General features: G+C 37.2%; 1 protein-coding gene across 2 annotated transcripts in view; it reads right to left on the reverse strand.

The window, feature by feature from the left end:
• The window catches only part of LOC129744227 (phosphatidylcholine:ceramide cholinephosphotransferase 1-like), an 81,103-nt gene that overhangs the window by 26,028 nt on the left and 38,384 nt on the right, over window positions 1–16,691 (reverse strand). Inside the window, exon 1 of one of the 2 annotated variants that reach the window (XM_055736639.1) lies at window positions 2,663–3,333. The exons of the other annotated variant lie outside the window; for it this stretch is intronic. Within the exon in view, the coding sequence (XP_055592614.1) occupies window positions 2,663–2,764 (102 nt within the window). The 5' untranslated portion in view covers window positions 2,765–3,333. Of the gene's footprint in view, window positions 1–2,662; window positions 3,334–16,691 lie in introns of those variants that run through there. 2 annotated transcript variants of the gene reach the window in all.

The following is a 16,691-nucleotide window of genomic DNA, read 5'->3' on the forward strand; positions in this document are numbered from 1 at the left end:
CCAGTATAACCTTATAAAAGCACTGTATTGTCGGTGGATGTTATAGCGTTAGCGGGCAAAATCCTGTAAAAATGTAAATATGGCGTTTAAATGAGGTATAACCATGCGAAAAAAATCGATTTTTGTTTGGCTCCATTTTTCTGCCATGATACTGAATTTGGCTTATGTTGATATTTGGGAGGGGATCTCTCTGGTTAAATTTTCTACATGATATTTTTTTATTGTCCGGCTGAAGATGACCTAGAATCAAACACATGACATCCATGGCTAGGATATTTTTCAGTATAACTCTGCATGTGGACCTATCAGGACCGCGTTAAATCTTTGAAGAATAGCCCTATTCGAATCAAATTTCTGGCAACCGGTGCCCTAAATTTCCATTAATTGAGCAGCAATCAATGCTAATGTGCTTTGGCCTCATGCCACTGTAGTGCTTACATAGTGCTAAAAAGCATTAAAGCAAGCTTGTGTGCTCTAATGCTTAGAAAATATAGCATTTGTCATTCTGATTTAGAGCTATGTTGCATCTCAAAAGCATTGTGCAAAGCTGATCAAATGCTAGTTGCATGATGCAAACTGCTCAAGTTTGATGAAAATCGAAATATGTAGATACTGATTTGGACAAAATGAAACTTGATGACCTTTTTTTGTCGCCAGGTAGAATTTTCGTTTATCCGCAGAAATTTTTTCGATTATCCGTAGATTTTGACCATCGATCTCCGTAGAAATGCTTAAAATCCGTAGACATCCGTAGATCTGGCAACATTGGTTCGCTGGCTGCCTGGTATTGGCCGGTATTTATTACCATCCTCCTTCGTCTTGTGATGTGATAGGGAGGAACGTGAAAACGTTTTTATTTTGTTTCTTTCAGACATACGCAATGCAGTTGTGCTGGGAGGTTAATGCCGGCAATCGCAAATCAAATCATCCCCGATCGCATTTTGTTCCTATGCCAATGATGATATGTTATTGATTACTCACGATTGGCATAGAGGCTGAATTTTGGGTGTATAGACCCGGATGATTGTTTTGGTCATAAAATCAAAACTACTAAACTCATTTTCATAAACTATACCATTTTGGTATCGTTCTAATGTCTGCTGACAGATGCTTTTTAAATTTGAGTTTTGGTTTTTATGGTCTTCAGGAAACGACCTTAGAGCCAAAAAGTCCTTAAAAATCGGTGTTTTGCATCAAAGACTAGGTACTAATTTTTTTGAAGTGAAGTGTGTTTTTGGTGACAAAATTGTTCCTAGAACATTTTTGCTTGGAAAATGCTTACATAAAAAATAGTAAAAAAAAGTTATACTAATTCCGTTTTCGTTTTCTCGATACATTCAGCTTTAATTTTTTTTTTTTTAGGATCTTCAATATGAATAATGTTAATCAACAATAAATTTAATTAATTTTTTTTAAATCTATAGTAGAATTTTGGACCTGAGGTAAGATTAAGAAATTTTGGTCTTAGTTCTTTTTTTTTTTAATTAAGGACCTTTTTGACATTCGGTCCCTGATCTTAGTTTTAAGATTGCTACTTTTGATTAACTTTAGTCGTTTATCAAAATTTTATTATAAATTAAAAATTTTGAGTTTAGAGAAGAACATTTTGCTTGACATTTTTTGGACCTTCATGGGGGTAGTTTAACCCTCAAAACACCAACGGCCATGGACCCAAGAATAGTAGACAAACTTTTAGATATCTCTTTGTCTGATACTTACAAACTGTGAAATGAGAACTAATATGACAAATAATAGTCAACGGACCTTTTATCTTCGGATTTTATTACATTTTTGCCTAGGGTCAGGGTACTCTGAATTAAGGATCAAGTCTCCTTTAGTAAAAAAAAATCAAGTCTCTTGTAACTTACAATAAATCACGATTTTTTTAGTCTCACGAAAATGCTTCTAGTTCCTCTACGAGTTCATGTATCGTTCTAACTTTTGGAACATAAAAACTTCAAATTATACGTCGTCAGAAAATGCAAAAGACGGCGAGTTGCAAAATTTGCATTTGCAAACGACAATTTGAGGCATATGTGTAACTTTTTTGCCTTTTTTCCATTGATCTTTTCAGCTATTCGGTAAAACGAATATTCGTTATATTTTGTTAGGGGCCATTAAGATTTTATAATGTTTTCCATATGTCCTTTTGATGACATTACGCTTGAAAATGAACAATCTTATTCCGTAACAACTCAATAACGCTATATGACTATTTAGGAATAGTTGAACAATAAAATTGTTGTTGTTTAAAACCACGTAGAATTGAGGGATGAGCTCAGTAGATTTTTGAAAGTTTTTTGGTGCACTCTGGAAACCTCTTATTAGAGAACTTCTGGAGGAATTTTGAAAGTGTTCTATTCCTTTAGTTATCTAAAACTTCATGATAACAACTATTTTATATTGTTTTTAAAATAGAATCTTTCGGTACCAAAAACTAGATATTCCTTTGAGGAGTATCTTTCTACAATATCTTTAAATGATTATTTAATTCTAGACAAAAAAAGTGCCAATTCAGATTTGATATACAAATCTGGGTAAAGATTCAAATGTTCTTGTAATTGTCCTTTATTGATTTAACGTCAGCCCATCGATATAAAATTATGTTTAGGGTCAAGGAAATACAATTTCAAAATTAGTAGCAATTAGTACAAATACTTACTTCGTAGTGCATTTTTCGGAACATGGAGCAGTTGAAGTAGAGGTTGTCGTATATCACTTTGTTGATGCCTTTCTTCACTTTGTACACATAGTTGATGGACATTATCTTCGGAGTAGAATGGGTGCTTTTCAGTAATTACACTGAGACCGGCACTCGCTGATAGAGAAACTTAAACCGTTGTTAACCTCGTCCCCAGTCAGCCAGGCAGGCAGGCAGCTCAATGATTTGGTTGCACTTCTTCTATTAGTGGTGGAAGCATGCGATTTCTCAAATTCTTCGGATTCGATAAACACCTTACCGAAGAGAGGTTTCCGATATGGTTGGTACAAAAAAAAAACCGTAACGTAAATTGCTTCCGGCCACCTCCGGACCCGGTAGGTGCACTCAATCAAGACACAAAAACACTAACACAAAACACAAGTGCAACGATTCACCGGCACTATTTATCTTGGCACTTTGGCATGGAACGCTTTCCTTGTATAAGAGCTCAGCCTGTCAGACCGAAAGTAAACTGAGGCAAATAATAATCGCTTCTAGCCAAGTCGGAATTCACTTTCGGTTGAGTGAAACCCTACGACTATGACTATGATGAGGCACCTTCACCAGTCTGCTAGCCAATTTTCCTCCGAGGGCCTGTTATCCACACAATATTCGATACTCTTTGAGCTTCGAAAGTAAACAGTCGAAAGCAGATGCATCGAATAGTTACTTTTCCCCACAGCAGCACCGAGCGATTTTTTTTTTTTTTTTTTTTTTTAATTTTTTTATTGGCTTTACCTCTATAACATAACCGGCCAAGTGTTAATTACTCTTCTACTTACATGTCTATTTTACATTCAATTACAAAATTAGCTATCGTTTTATATAATTCAATGTCTTTCTTTTTTAGTATCAAATGAATATCGGGTGGAATTCCTTTTTTCATTAAAATTCGCCAAATAGGTCTACGAAGATTTTCAAATCTGCTGCATGCGAAGATAATGTGATCAGGATCTGCGATGGATTCGCCACAACTGCACGTCGCGTCCAATAGGATACCATTTCTAGTCAGATGAGCAGGGAGCCGTGAATGATTTGATATTAATTTGGAAAGGATTACAATTTGTCTGCGGTTGAGATCCAAGCTACTAAACCATGGTTGGAGCGAAACGTTAGAGATGATGCTGTGACAGAAACGTCCTTTAGTTCCTGCATTCCACTTTGCTTGCCATTTGTGCACTGTTGTACGCCGAATCGGAAACTGGATGTCGAATGATGTTAAAATATAATCTGCTGTACCACCATTGATGCACGCACTTTTCGCCTCTTGATCTGCCAACTCGTTCATTGGAATACCTCTGTGAGACGGAACCCATATCAGATGGATCTCGTGCCCCATTCTTTGTCCTTCAAGAATGGAAGCTTTTATATCGTACCAAGCAACGGGATATTTTTGATTGATGTTGATTTTTTGAAGGCTCGTGAGACAACTCAAACTATCGGTTAGAATAATATACTGAGCAACAGGAAGGCTTACGATCATTTTCGCAGCATGCCTGATTGCTAGAAGCTCTGCCATATAAACTGATGCTTTACTGTCGAGTTTGATCCCTTCTGCAGGCGCTCCAAAACTATTTACCACAGCATAACCTGTGCCGTGTATATCTTTCGACCCGTCAGTTGCCAAGATTTTCGCGTTGGCATACACTTCCAAGAGATAGTTTGAAACCAAATCAGCTGCCGATGAGTTCTGGTGTTCTGAACATAACCGTTTAACAGTGAGATCAATGGATATTATTGTTCTTACAACTTCACGGTTGACCATGTAGCATGGGAGATTATTTAGAGGCTGTTCAAGTGGAATAAATTCGTTAAGCATTCTTATGGCGCGGTGTATTCCCGTAGCCACTAAGCCACCTTCCAAGATCGGTCTGGAGTATTGACCATGCCAAGAAGAAAGTGACGCTCTTTTATTTACAAAACGCATGACAGCAAGTTCTCTTCTTTGTTGCAGCGGAATAATACCAGCCATCACTTCGAGTGAACCTGTGTGGGTGGTTTTTGTGGAGCCCAAACAGATTCGAATTCCTGCCCATTGTAGTCTATCCAAAACGATGGCTTCTTTTTGTGTTAACTCCGTCATAAATATGGAACCGTATTCCAATATTGATCTCACACATGACTTGAAAATAGCTAACATTGCTGCTGGATGTGCTCCCCATGACTGGCCCGATATGCTTCGTAGAAAGTTAAGATACGGAGCCGTACGTTTTTGTACCTCTCTAATATGACACGACCACGACAGATTTCGTGTGAGGTACATGCCGAGTAACCTCAGGGATCTGACGTATTCCAAAGTGCAACCGCCGATATTTATTTCTGGGGGATTATCGCATTGTTGTGTCGAGATCAGAAGGCACTTACATTTCGTGGGCGAAAGTTCTAACCCACGGTCGAAAATATTTTCCACAACTATATCCACTGCCCTTTGGAGAGATTCGCAACTATGCTCCAGCGAGGTTCCTCTTACAGCAATTGTTGTGTCATCGGCGTAATTTACGGTTATCACATCAGGAGGGACACTGTTGATCAATCCACTGATCACAACATTAAAGCATAACGGACTTAGTGGAGATCCCTGAGGAAGGCCTTTCCACGTTGTCCTAGATATTGAATCTAATCCATTTGAAATGCACAAATTCCTTTCTTCAAAAAGATGGAAGATACTTCTTACTAGGCATTCAGGGACTGTTAATGAGCGTAATTCGCGGACCAGAACATTAATTTCCACGTTGTCGTAGGCGGCTTTGATATCGAGGCTACATATCACCACATGCTCTCTTCTTTTCAAAGCTAAAGAAGCTTCATTAATCAGGGGAAACAACGCATCCATTGTTCCTCGTCCTTTCCTAAAACCGTTGATAGCTGAAGGGAATAAGTTGTTGTTTTCGATGAAATGTTCTAGTCGATCTTTGATTATGAGTTCATACACTTTGCGAAAACATGAAGCTAACGCGATTGGGCGAACAGCAGAAGGAGAAATCGGATCATGACCACTTTTAGGAATCGGTACAATTTTAAAGGTTTTCCAGCTTTCCGGAATTCTTCCTGAAGCAAAAATTTGGCAATAGATTTTTCGCAACTGACTAAGCGCCGCCCATGGGAGATGATTTATGACGGAATATGGAACACCATCCAAACCAGGAGCCGAATCTTTACCGATTTTTAAAACTGCTTGAATATCCGATACTGAGAATGGTAAACCAGTTTGAGGGCAACACGAACATTGTAGAAAAGCCGGGGGTGGATTTTTGGCAGATGAGGGAGCCAACTTGTCCAAAACATCGTTGGCCAAATTGTCCGAAATTCTAAGGTTTTTTGATGGCTCTCCGCGCCCTTTGAATCTTCTAGCCATCCTCCATAAGGTTGTGAGGGACGTAGAACTATCACAACTATCACAAAAATGTTGCCAACTTTTCCTCTTCTTCTCGCGTACCAAATTTCTGAACCTTCGTTCTGTATTAGCGTACCCTTCGTAAGCTTCGGTTGACAGCTCTCGTTTCCAAGCGCGGAAAGCAACTCTGGTGGCTTTCTTCGCTTCTGTTAGCTCTTCGTCCCAATAGGGTTGCGGTATTCGGCGAGTGTGGTTCGAGTTTACTGATGGACAGGATCTGCGCAGTGCTTGCCAAATCAGCTCAAAGAAGACATCAAAGCTATCCGGTTCTCCATTTTCGACGAATGATTCCTCGAGGCTTCCGGTAAAACGTTCCCAGTCGATTTTCCGAACATTGATTCCAGAGTAGAATTTCATCGCGCATGTAGTACTCGAATGAAAAACTATCGGAAAATGATCGCTTCCATTTGGTGAATCCAAAACCTCCCAGTCGAAGCACAAACTAAGGCTCGAAGAAACCAGCGTGATATCAATTGCGCCCCACGACCGGTTTACATCAAACCTAGTTGGCTGACCATTGTTGAGAATGACGAGATGAGATGTTTCGATGGCTTGATGAAGACGGTCTCCACGTGTGTTTCCATGATCGCTTCCCCATAGGTGATGTTTTGCGTTAAAGTCTCCTCCAATGATGCACGGTTTCGGAACGGTTGATAAAAAATTATCAAACTGAGTCTGCGATATGTTGGCTTGCGGGTGTATGTACACAGATACAATAGTGATCAACCCGGAGATGTATTTGATCTGGCAGGCAACGGCTTGAATATCCGCTGACAGTGCAATAGGAAATGCTACGGGATTCAGTTCTGAACGAATCGCGATGGCTACGCCCATCGAGTTTCGTCTGTGATCTTTACGAAAAATGGTGTGCTGCGGTAGACTAAAGTTTGTGTGATTGTCGAGATGTGTTTCACTCAAAAGCGAAATATTGATATTGTGTGTATTTATGAGCTGGATTAAAGATGAGCGTTTACTATTTATCCCTCTACAATTCCATTGTAGACATTGCAGAGGAACGGTGGCTGTTAAAGTGCTCGGTGTGGTGTTTTTCATAATCTGAGATTAGCAAAATATCCTTTCATTTTATCACTTACAACATCCGAAATTCTCTCCAAAACCATTTGTTGAATTTTTTGTCGAGTTTCAACATCTTCCTCAGGAACTTCCAGAGCCTCTGCAACGATATCGATGACCTCAGTAGATTCAATCGTCGATCGGATCGAATCGCAAACCCCGTCAGAAATGTTAACTTCAAGTTGGGGAAGCTCATCGTCCGAATCGACATTATGACGACGTTTGCTGGAAGGATTAGACCCATTCTTGTCAACATTACTTGTTTGGCAAGCAACTGCCACGGTGGATTTTGTTGTTGGTTGGGAGATGATAGTTAGTGAGTTTGATGATTCATTTGAAGTTGTTCCACAAAACCAATCGACACGTCCTTGTGAAAAAGTGTCGCGCCGCTCTTTATCGGTTTTCTTTTTTTGAATTATTTTCGGACAAAGCTTGTGATCATTGGCCCGATGGGAGCCCAAACAGTTAACGCACTGGGGCTCACTATTTTCACATGCATGATCTTCGCCGCCCACTTGCTCCAAGCATTGGTTACAGCGTTTAGCACTCTTGCATCCTTTTTTATCATGTCCCAAGCGCCAGCAGTTACCACACTGGCGGACAGGATAAATGTACTGCTTAACAGAATAAAGCACTCTATTCAACTCGATGTGAGTAGGTAAACTCTGCCCAGCGAAAGTAAAAATCACCGTAAACAGGGCTTCCTCTTTATCATCAGCTAATTTTCTAAGCACACGACGAGCATGAACTATCTCCGGGTTATCAACTTGATTCGACTTGCGTTTATCGTACGCATTAGCAAACTTCAATTCTTCATCACAAATATCCGGCTCAATATAGGCTACCCCAAGGCACTCCACCAGCCGTTGGGGGATAAAAAAACGCACTTCATTTGAGGTACCGATGCCTGCTATTTCATTAGCAGCATCCCTCGATCGCATCAAAATTTTCATTTTGGTTTTAGAAACCGGCATAGCACGTATAAAATCGTCACCAAATTTCTTCACCAGACTTTTAGCAATCTTCGCAGCAGATATATTTCCGACATTTGTTTCAGCCATAACGAGATATGGCCCAGCATAATTTTCGTGATATTTCCGCACTCGAACTTCATTTTTCGATGACCTTGGTGTATCGTTGTGGGTCATTGCACCGCTCGACAATAGCGTGTGGAAGGAGAGAAGAAAAATAAATTAGATTTCGATTCAGCTCACACACACGATGTGCAACGTACCGTAGTTCAAACGAGACTGAGCACCGAGCGATTCTTCTAGAAATCTCGGAATTTCAACTATGTATGATAGTTGATCGCGAAACGATCGTAAATCTCTGCTAAGCGTGCAATCTACGCACAATGTAGAACAGATGAATCAGCGTAAAGTGTAGCAGGAGCGATCACACAACGTTTACATTACGAAGTCGTTACGTCCGTAGGTTGATATACCTATCAAGCGAACTTAACTCGAAGAACAATCAACGTTTATTTCAAAACAACGCGGAACAGAAACGGCTCAACTTGTATGCAGAGAGCTACAATCAAAATCGCGCCGCGCCGGTCTCGATCGGAAGGAATCTTTTATTCAAACACAGATTGATGATCGAGTAAAAAAAATCGTAACAATCAGCTAGAATTACGAAAACAACAACAACACCGTTACTAAAGAATGCAGCAGGAGGACCGGAAATGAAAGCGAACTTGCGCAGCGCTCTCTTGATCGCTACTCGACGACGACGACGACGACGACCAACATCGATCTGCTCGGTACGAGGTGGCTTGAGCGACTAATGCCTTACTACAATTTTGTTGATATCTGTCTAGCCTGGCCTGGCTGGCAGGCAAACGAGCAGATTGACTTGGATTGCACTTGGCTGGCTGTTCCGGGCCCCGGCACCGGTAAGTTGGCCACCAACACACACCAGAACACATGCAAACGTGTGTTCCTACATGTTTTGCTCATCAACTTTACACACTCAGTCTCAGTACGGCTGCACTTCATTCCATCCTATCCAACAAGACAAGCCAGCATAACGAGAGACGTCGTCGTTGCCTTTAATTCGCCTGTGAAGAACTATTTGTGTTGTGACGCACAGTGGACTCAAAATAGGTAACAAAAGAACAGTTCTGGCTTGGGAGAATATTTTGTTTATGCTTTAGGGTGTCGGTTCCTATTACAGTTCAATGACCGACGTCATAACTTTGGTTGCACCGGCAATATGATTTTCAGACTAATATAATCAAACATTTTGATTTTGAAATCTTTTCTTACATCAATTTACATAACATCACTGATTAAAATAGACGTGTGAAGTGTAAATATTGTGTAAATGGACAGCATTTTTAAAATTCAAAAGAATAAAAGATTTGAGGCTTGTAATCTGAGCCTAAAACCTGAAACCTGAGATAGCGATAAAGTTACATGAGATATGAGACATTAAACGTGAGTCGTAAGGCATCTGACAAGAGACTTGATTCCTGAGATTTGAGATCTGAGACATGAGACATGATAAATGAGATTTTCGACCTCATACATGAGACCTTTGAATCATTAAAAAGTCAAGAGTTATTTGAAATAGTGAACAGTTTGAAACCCACGGCGGGTATTGAGAATGTTTCTCTAATACCGTATTTGTTTATGCCGAGTGTTGCACTAGTGTTGCACTGGTGCACCACTAGGTGCTGTCAAACTGTTTGTTTATTCGGACGGTGTTGCACTGGTTTTGACCTGTCGGAGTTCTGCTTACGGACGGTGGCCCACCGATAATTTTGCCAGTGTTGCGAGAGAGCGTGTGAGTGAGTGAGGTAGCAATACACTGGCGACGATTTGTGTTTGTTTTTGTCGGGTACGGTGGAGCACTGATCGAGGGGAGAAAACAAATACGGTATAAGAGTTTTTAAAGATTTTTTATTAGTAGGGGAGAGTGGGGATACTTGATCCCCTTTTCTTATTTTCACCATATCTTTTTGTAAAAATTTAGCAGCTCGCACCCTTTTACATTTTCTGACAGCGTGTAACTTCAAGTTTCTATGCTTCAAAAATTAGAACGATACTTGAACCTGTAGATGAACTACAAGCATTTTCATGGGAGTAAAAAAAATTTCGATATTTTTTAAGTTAAGGGAGACTTGATTCCTAAGCCCTAATTCTTGGAAAAAAAAAATCAAACAAAACACCAAGACAGAATGTCGATTGACTATTATGGTCATGTTTGTTCTCATTTCACAATTTGTAACTGACAGAAGAAGAAAATTCTACAACTGTGTCTCAACGCTTATGTCATTGCATACTTAAAGGCGCTATTTTCTATAATTAATATAAAATTCATCATATTAACACTTTTCTCCAGACAATTGTTGGATAAATATTAGTTATTGGATAAATATTAGTAATCTCGCAATCAGCAATGGTCACAATCAATTCAGAAGAAGAAAATACCGTTTTTAACTCTAGGGATCAATTGAACCCATAATCAACATTTTAGAAAACTTTTTCTGAAAAAAGTTAAGAGTTTTTCATTGCTTTGAAAATATGGTATTATGAAGTTCATATTACGCTCCAACGATTGATATATTGGAATTAGATTGGATACTTCACTTCCATCTGTACCGTTGAGCCGTCAACACGTACGCCGGAGCATCGTATCGTTGCTGTGTACCTGCAGGAACATTTTACATTATTTATTTTTTCCTTACCTGTATTTCAATCAGCACTTTTCAGTGCTAAAATTATTTTCATTTTCTTTTATTCATATTTTCTCTTTTCTTTCCAGCATGGGGAAGTCTTCGGCCGGCTCAAGGGCCGGAAGAAAACGGATTGCTGAACCTAATCCAGGGCCATCTGCCAAAAAAGTTGAAATTTCCAATTCATTCGATGTCCTTCATAACATCGGTGATGAGGAAATATTCATATTTAATTCTGATAAGAGTACTAAGGAGGATCAAAGTAATCATCGCCAAGAAATGACGCACAGTTTTCAAGCTCCTCATTTTTTTTTCGAGAATTTGTTGTTTTGTTTCAATGGTATTGAAGAATATTGATGAATGGATATTTCGATCCTTCCGGGCTTGGCAATTGTGGACGGATCTTCAAGAGACGGACAGATCCAAGGTCTCCGACAAGGATGTGAACTCGTGGTTTTGCATAGAAATGGAATCTGTATTCCTTGGTTACCTGCGAAGCAGATCTGAACTTTACAGTCATATCAAAAGCTAAGTATTATTATTTCATTATTTGTTTTAACTTTCGATCATTCATTAGCTGTTTTTTATTCAAATTATCATGTTTTTTCTTGGGCGTCATTATTTTTTCCATCGTAAACAGACGTATTTTTTATGAACACTTTTTAAATAATTTCTAATATATTTAATTGCAGAACTCAAAGCAGAAAATTTAGCAAGTTTTTAATTTTAGCTATGTGTATCATTTGATCAAAATGTTTTATCTTAATCAACTGAAGTGCCTTTCAAGAGACATCAAATGAAATAAGAAGCAGAAGAATTGCAAAAACTATGGCAGCAATTGGTAAGACCCAACAATTTTTTAACATAATATTTATTTGTTCAATAATCACAAAATATTCTAAAAGTTATAAATTTCATACAAGAATCAATTTGAAATTTTTCTTTTATAGTGTTTGACTTCTATTTTATCTAAGATGTTATTTGCCTTTTTATCTTAAATAATTTACTGTGGATACTTCAAAATGTATTCAAGTGGAGAATTTTAAAAGTTACTCGGGTCGAATTCAACTAAATACCACAGAGAACAGACGTACAAGCTCGAACAAAAAATATTCCAAAAAGTGTGTAAAATTTCAAATGCTGACTTTCAAAAAATACGTTAGAAATTGACTTGAAATAGTGCCATCTATTGCGCCGTTCAAAAGTTACAAATCAAATTTTCAGGTGGCCATGTTTTCGAAAAGGCCCAGCCAAAAAAACAAAAAAATTGTTCAAAACTATCGTTGGAAATTTTACACAAGTTTCGTGGGCTAGCTTGTATGTCTGTTCTCTGTGTAAATACTAATTTCTTTACTGAACTGGCCCAAAAATGCTTTTTGGGCAACAAACATCATTTTCATATTTTGATTTAAATAGCAAACAACATAATGACATATGATATTATTTTATAATCTTTTGGTATTATTTTGTGTCAGCTATTCAAAGTGTAGGAATAAAGAAGTCGTTATAAAGTTATCGATTTTAAGCCGTACGCCGTTAATGCTGACTTTGTAAAGTATCATGTACAAATATGCTTTAATCGTTTTTTACATAAAATCTCTTAGATTTGTCATCCAGTTATGTGATCCGTTAAGTTTTAATTTTATTTCGTGTTCAATTTCAGACTTGAATAGAATTAAATCGAAAAATTTATAAAACTATACTATACTATACGAATACAACAAAATTTAAAAATCATTAAAAGTATTCATTCAAAACATGATAATTTTAAAAAACAAGGCACGACTGAACTTAGCAAAAAACATAACTTAAACATTCATGTGTCGCTTATTAAAAGGAAGATTATGTCGATATTATTTCCGAAATGGCGCATTTTAGTTGCGCCCGTTTCGAAAATCGATTCTGATTTATCATATTTTGAGGTTAGGCTGAGGCCTTCAAACATGTAAAATTCACAATGTATCATAATTCAAAGAAATCATTTGAAAATTCTGCCAAGGTTACTCTCTCATCATTATTATTCAATAAATGTGTTTTTATGATTGTTCAGAAGTTTGATTAGGAAACCTACGAAGTTCAGGAGCTTAGGAGTTTTTGTTTAAAGTGGTCAATCGCTTACCAAGTAGCTTACTAATATCAGCCGAAGAAAAACTTTAAATTAAATAATTTTTATTTTTATTTTATCTACACTGTTTTTATAGAGAGATTGTTACGCTAGAGGGCCGATATATGTTATTCACAATAAGTTTTATGATTTTTCCGTTAACTGATGTACATGTCTCTTGATTTTTTGTTTTGTTGTGTAGAGTTAAAAAAATTATGTTAGGAAAAATGAAAGCAACGGAAAATGGGTTTACTAAGATTTATACACTTGTCAAAGGTGTCTCCTGATCATATCCCTTTTCCCCCATCCCTACAAAAATTGCTTTGCTAGGATGCAGAGGTGACCTCGGTCCTAAAGCATAATTTTACATTCTATCATCCCTTTCTCTTATTTTCCTCTCTATCTATTGACTACTAGGACGTGGCCGGCGCCGTTATTGATGTATAAAGAGAGAGCATCAGTTTTGTTCATTTTGAATGTGTTGTCAATCCCAGACACCATTCTTTTGACCTCTGGGCAAAATTGATGGCCTCGGTCAATCACGGAGTAGCAACCATTGGTGATGTAGAATTCATTCTACTGAGCCACACCAGCGGTTATGGAATTCGAAATGCTTTAGTAATATTATGATGAAATGAACTATGGAAAGCAAGGACTTTATATCATTTTAAAAGTATAATTCCGAATTTTTAACGGCATTTAGGTTTCAATGACTTAAGGTGGATGTGAGTAGTCAATCAAGCTAAGCTAAGCTTTAATTCTGATAAGAGTACTAAGAAACCTTCTTCTTCTTCTTATACTCTTAAAAAAGAAAAGATTCCACCAATAACGGTCACGATTCCTGACTTCAATGCCTTTCGAAAAGAAATCGTCACTTCCGTCAAGGATGTGAAGATTTCTTTTCAGATCGGTCGAAGGGGAACTGCTCGTATATTGGCGGAATCTTTTAATGATTTTCAAAAAATTTTAAATTATTTGAATAATAAAAAACACCAATTTTTTACGTACGACACTAGAGGTGATCGTCCTTTTAAAGTTGTACTTCGTGGTCTCACCGGCGATCAGACACCGGATGAGATCACAAATGAATTAAATTCTTTGTTAGGTTTTTCTACAATTCAAGTAATTCAAATGAGGAAAAGAACCAACACGAATAATACCAGTAGTGTTGGTTTTGCTCCTGAACTTTATTTGATCCATTTTAAAAAGGATCAGGTTAATAATTTGAAAATTTTGGAAAAGGCTCGTCTTATGTTTCATTGTCGAGTAAAATTTGAACCTTTTCGTAAATCCCATACCAATTTTTTACAAAATATTACGCAATTTCGTCGTTGTCAAGCTTTTTGTCATGGCACTAAAAATTGTAGAATGAATGTCAGATGCATGTTTTGCGGCTCATTCGATCATGAAAAATCTAAATGCCTTTTTGGTGGTGATAAGCCAAAAACAGAATTTTTTAAGTGTGCGAATTGCGCAGGGAATCATTCCTCGAATTCTCTAGATTGTCCCGTTAGGGCAAAAATTGTTGCTTCTAGGAAAACCCCAAAGTTTCCAGAAAAGTTTCTTCTCCTCCTTCCTCTTTTTCGTCTACACACGTCAGACCGGCAAACAACCTGCCTGTTCGCAGTCAGCCTCGGCCTACATTGGAATCACGGCTGGGTAATACCCGAAGTGATTTTAATGTTACCTGGGCTGATTCTGCGCCACAGACTCGTTGTTTATCGTTCTCAGAGGTGGTTGAAAAAAGGGTTTCCCTCTTCAGGTTTAACTAATAAAAATGGGAAAAAACCAAGTCTCAACGTTCATGCGAAGGCTTGGGAAAATCCCCGAAATTCAAATACTTTTTCTTCTCCTTCCTCTTCTGATTCTAACAATTTTGTTGATTTGGGTGAGATTACTGAGGAAAAATTAAAATTTTTGCATCAAAATTTAATGGAAATGATGCAACTTATGTTGAAAGCAAATTCAATGTTTGAAGCTTTCCAAACTTCTTTTAATTATGCTAACAAAATTATTATGACTTTACGATTCCCTCATGGACCCAAATAGATGTTTAAATATTATGAATTGGAACGCTAGATCTTTGCTAACCAAGACGAGTTCTTTTTATTTTTGAAAACTCAAAACATACATATTGCTGCCATCACTGAAACTTTGTTAAAGCCAGACAATAACTTGAAAAGCAATGCTTTCTTTAAAATTTTACGAAATGATCGACTTGATCGACAAGGTGGGGGTGTAGCTATTGTCATCAATAGTCGTCTCAAATTTAGACTTCTTCCTTCTTTCAATACAAAAGTCTTAGAAACAATTGGAATTGAATTAGAAACTTCTATGGGGAAAATTATAATTGTTGCCGCATATTTGCTTTTTCAATGCAGCGGTGAACAGGAAAATTTTTTGAAGGGAGATTTACAAAAACTCACCAGAAATAAATCTAATTTTTTTATTATTGGTGACTTTAATGCAAAACACCGATCTTGGAATAATATTTCATCAAATTCAAATGGGAATAATTTGTTTAATGACTGCTCTGCAGGTTATTATACTGTTGAATATCCTAATGGGCATACTTGTTTTTCTTCAATTAGAAATCCCTCCACAATTGATTTGGTTCTAACGGATTTAGGCGAGCATTGTAGTCAATTAGTTACTCATGCGGACCTCGATTCAGACCACCTTCCAGTAACATTTTCTTTATCCCAAAGTCCATTGAAAACCCTTTAAAATCAACTTTTAATTTTCAAAAGGCTAACTGGGAGCGATATATGAATTTTATTGAACGTAATTTAGATGTAAACGTTCCATTGAATTCAATAGAAGATATTGATTTGGCTGTAGAAAATTTGACAACTTCAATAGTCAATGCTAGAGCCGCTTCAATACCTAAAGTTAAACATAAATTTAATCAACCTTTAATTGATGATGATCTTCAGTTTTTGATACGACTGAAAAACATTCGTCGACGCCAATTTCAACGAACTAGGGATCCTTATTTGAAATTAATTTATTGCGACCTTCAAAAAGAGATCAAACGTCGTTTAAATTTCATTCGTAATGAAAATTTTGCAAAAGCAGTAGAGGACATAAAACCCTACTCAAAGCCATTTTGGAAATTAACTAAAATTCTAAAAAAAGCCCCAGAAGCCAATTCCTACTTTGAAAGATGGGGATAAACTTCTTTTAACTAATTCAGAAAAAGCTCAAAAATTAGCCCAACAATTTGAGTCTGCTCATGATTTTAATTTAAACGTTGTAAATCCAATTGATGCTCAAATTTCCCTAGAATTTGATGATATTCTTTCTAAGCAAATTGTGTTTGAAAGTTCTTGTGAGACAAATATTGATGAACTTAAATTGATTTTCAAAAAATTTATAAATATGAAAGCCCCGGGGGAAGATGGGATTTTCTATATTCTTATTAAAAAGTTGCCTGAAAGCACTTTAAATTTTTTAGTTAAAATCTTCAATAAATGTTTTCACTTGGCTTATTTTCCCAATAAATGGAAAAATGCCAAAGTAACTCCAATTTTGAAACCTGGAAAAAGTGCTTCAGAGCCTTCAAGTTATCGACCAATTAGTTTGCTCCCTTCTTTAAGTAAACTATTTGAGAGAGTTATTTTGAATAGAATGATGATTCATATTAATCAGAATTCTATTTTCCCTGATGAACAATTTGGTTTTCGTCATGGACATTCTACTACACATCAACTTTTGAGTGTAACTAATATGATTAACG

The sequence above is a fragment of the Uranotaenia lowii genome, chromosome 2 (genome assembly GCF_029784155.1).
Source record: "Uranotaenia lowii strain MFRU-FL chromosome 2, ASM2978415v1, whole genome shotgun sequence".
Lineage (NCBI taxonomy): Eukaryota > Metazoa > Arthropoda > Insecta > Diptera > Culicidae > Uranotaenia > Uranotaenia lowii.